Genomic DNA, 3,352 nt, shown 5'->3' on the forward strand with positions numbered 1-3,352 from the left:
ACTTCGCTCCATGATATGATACGAAAAACTCTAATAAAAAAAATATATTTTCCTCCAAAATCTATTATGGTTGGAAAAACCTAGCGTCTAGACTCCAGCGCTTAGTGAGCGGCTAATGAAAACCTCTCTCCTGGAGGACGGGCTAAATGTGATCCTGGAACAACATCATCTGTTTGACTTCTCTTCCTGTGAATTCTGAAGACGGTGTGAAATCCAGCAGCTTCTGTTAGTTTATATTTGTTTCTTTTTTTTTTTATAGCCCACAGCGTTCTGCCATCAATCACGAGTGTTATGTGAACAGTAGTCCAGGAGAAGCGCTATCACCACTGTGATCCATTGTTTGAGGCAACACCAGGTCCTGTTTAATGTTTAATCTGATCCAGAAAAGTGTCGGCGGATGGAGCGAGGACAGAACAGCCATTGTTTCACACTTCATCATCCTCCAGAGCTGATCTGGCTCCAGCACTGACAGCCTTCGCCAAAGATTCCTGATAATGTTGCCAGGAGAGAAATGAATGAAGATTCATGCAGAGACACGGGGAGGAAAAAAAAAGAAGAGAGAGAGACAACCGCTCGGCTGCTGCGGGATGAGAGGAGAACGGCCTTCACGCTCAAGTGCACCAACAGTTCAATTTTCAGATTGCTCTTTGAAATCCCACACAGGCAGCAGAGCTCGGATGTCAGCGCATCAGAGGAAGACTCTCTGTCAGACACGACTGCAGCGGCGCTAATCTGCCGCTGCTCTGGGTCCTGCTGGAGAAGTGAGTGGATCACTGGCTGTTGGAGACAAACTCACTCTCACAGAGTGTGCAGTACGTAAAAACTAGAAGTGGAGAAACACTGAAAAAAGAATGCAGTTCTCACTTTAAGGCAGAGTTTTTCAACCTCTGGGTCGCAACCCCATTTGGGGTCACCTGAAAAGTCTAGTAATGGTTAACAAAAGGCGGGAAAAAAATTACGTCTTTTTAAAAACACCACACACAATCGTCTTAGACGCCAAGTGATGTCAACTAAGGATATCCAACAATGAAGCATGATGGGAGATGACAAGTTAACTGACCAATAGAGAAGCGCCGCAACAATGTTCTAACGTACACCACCCTCCTGCCCCACTCATCATCCGTCTACCCAGAATAAACGTCACTTACCTCTGCTGACTCTCTCTCTCTCTCTCTCTCTCTGTGACTCTCTCTGTCTCTCTCTCACATACTAAGTTCCTGTTCCATGTCATTAGTCACTCCTGTTGGTCAGTGTGGCTCCTCAAACATTAGAAAATGCCACCAGCGTCTGGAGAAATAAACATGGCTCCGCTCTGACACATCACGTTGGAGGGGGCGCAAGTGGAAACAAGGAAACAGTCAGAAGTCAAAACGTATTATATATATAAACGGGGGGAATTTTTTTCTCCTTCTCTTTGGTCTAAATGCACCTCAAAAATGGAACTACTGGCAAAAACCCAGGAAATTGTGCACATTGATCCCACTCGCTCCATCCGACAGTCCTGGAGCAGAGTGAATACATGTTCCTCTCTGACTGTTTCAGTCTGCAGTTTGTTATACGCTTCATTTTGAGGATGTTTAAAAGAATTTCCCCAAACCTAAGGAAAATGAAAACTAAAAAAACCTGAAAAAGAAATTAAAAACTTGGCCTTGATATTTCAATATTTTTTTCCTTCAATAAACTCGTGACAACACACTTAAATGGTATTTCTATTCACCAAAAAAAAAAAAGAGTTAGTCAAAGTTAGTCAAACTACCACCTAACATATCACAAAATACTGCTGGATTTATGCTAAACTAGTAACCAGATTAGTCGCCAAGATAAGACTTAGTTTAGACAAAAATAATCCCAAATGTCTGAAGGAGGAAAAACTAAACTGGACCTTTTTGCTCACGGTTGAATGATGTTATATTTAATGGGGAAGGTGTTCATTACCAGACTGAACACACGCCTCTATTTTCCTGATCAATAGAAAGTTGTTTTCTAAGAGAAAAGTAATTATTTCCAGCAGAAATCCATGGCAGCTCACAGGGATCAGTGATTTCACCCATGTGTAAAACAGCTCCCTGTGAACAACGTGAATGAAGCTCATTGATCATATCAAACCATGTTGGTCTGTTTGGTCTGCTGGGAAGTTCCAAGGACACTTTATTTCTCCTTTACACCTGCATGCACACACACACACACACACACACACACACACACACACTCACTCTCCTGTCGTCCAGCAGTCATGTCCACAGATGCATGAGCAGTGGGAATAAAATGACTGTCATTTACTGACAGATGGCACCATTTCCCCCTCAGCCTTCACAGAGATGTCACTCTCGAGTGTGTGTGTGTGTGAGCGAGAGAGAGATTGTGGACAGTATTCCAAACAACAACATTATAGAAATATCCAGGTGTTTGTTAGAGTCAGGAAAGTGTAAAAAAATAAATAAATAAATAAAATATCAAACAATGAAATCACAAAATAACACATTTGAACTTAGGGATGAAGGCATTTTGGATTTTTGACTTTGGTCTGAGCTAAAATCTCTGATTTTCTCTATGGACTTTGGAGAGTCTCGTTGATACCTCAGCCTTCAGTAGGTACAGGTTTGATTCGTGTCCATGAGCTACATGAATGTCCGACCTGAACATCTATAATCAGACCTGTCAAACCCAGGTCTTTCCGACCAAAGACTACTAAGACAATCACTGTGGTCGTGTCCTACCTGTCGGCTGAACACTGGGCAGCCTGGCCGCGGCCACGCACAGAGGCAGGAGGAAGGAAATCCAGAGCGAGCAGCGCAGCGCCCTCATTCCTCTGGAACACCAGGTGAGACACGGAGCAGCTGGGCTCGACTCAGAAAACATCCTCCATGTTCATGCTGCCGTCACGCACAACGGAGGCTGCAGCAGCCGCAGGAAAATATCCAAAACAATCCCTGAACTCCCAAGGACCTGGAAAAACATGAGAAGAAGAATTGAAGCTGAAGACTTCACACAGCAGATGGATGATACAGTTCAGGTAGATTAACACGACACGAGGTGGGATCCCACATTTACAGCCATGTTATGAACTCACAGAGATAAGAAGATCCCTGTAAACAACCCAGGTAGTTGGTTTTTTTTTCAGAGTATATGATGCTGATAATAACAGGCTTCATAAAACTGTCTGCAGCCTTAAACAGACGTGGTCTTACTGAGAGACCTTTCTCTTCTTCTTCTGCTCCACAAACTCTCCTCTCTGCAGGAGTTCACCTCTGCGTCACAGATGGACACGGATCAACTGTTGGTCTGACAGAGTCGGGAATGTGAACCAGCCGGAAGGAGAAAGAATGAAGAGGTGGAGGAGGAGGAGGAGGAG

General features: G+C 43.9%; 1 protein-coding gene across 8 annotated transcripts in view; it reads right to left on the reverse strand.

The window, feature by feature from the left end:
• Window positions 1-3,352, reverse strand: part of fgfr3 (fibroblast growth factor receptor 3) — a 74,016-nt gene that overhangs the window by 63,063 nt on the left and 7,601 nt on the right. For 3 of the 8 annotated variants that reach the window (XM_025055511.1, XM_008316250.3, XM_025055486.1), the window contains exon 1: window positions 2,718-3,182. The exons of 2 other annotated variants lie outside the window; for them this stretch is intronic. In XM_025055511.1, the coding sequence (XP_024911279.1) occupies window positions 2,718-2,859 (142 nt within the window). In that variant the 5' untranslated portion in view covers window positions 2,860-3,182. Of the gene's footprint in view, window positions 1-2,717; window positions 3,184-3,352 lie in introns of those variants that run through there. 3 more of the 8 variants (XM_025055513.1, XM_025055503.1, XM_025055495.1) reach the window with 2 other exon arrangements.

Source organism: Cynoglossus semilaevis, chromosome 1 (genome assembly GCF_000523025.1).
Source record: "Cynoglossus semilaevis isolate Cse_v1.0 chromosome 1, Cse_v1.0, whole genome shotgun sequence".
NCBI lineage: Eukaryota > Metazoa > Chordata > Actinopteri > Pleuronectiformes > Cynoglossidae > Cynoglossus > Cynoglossus semilaevis.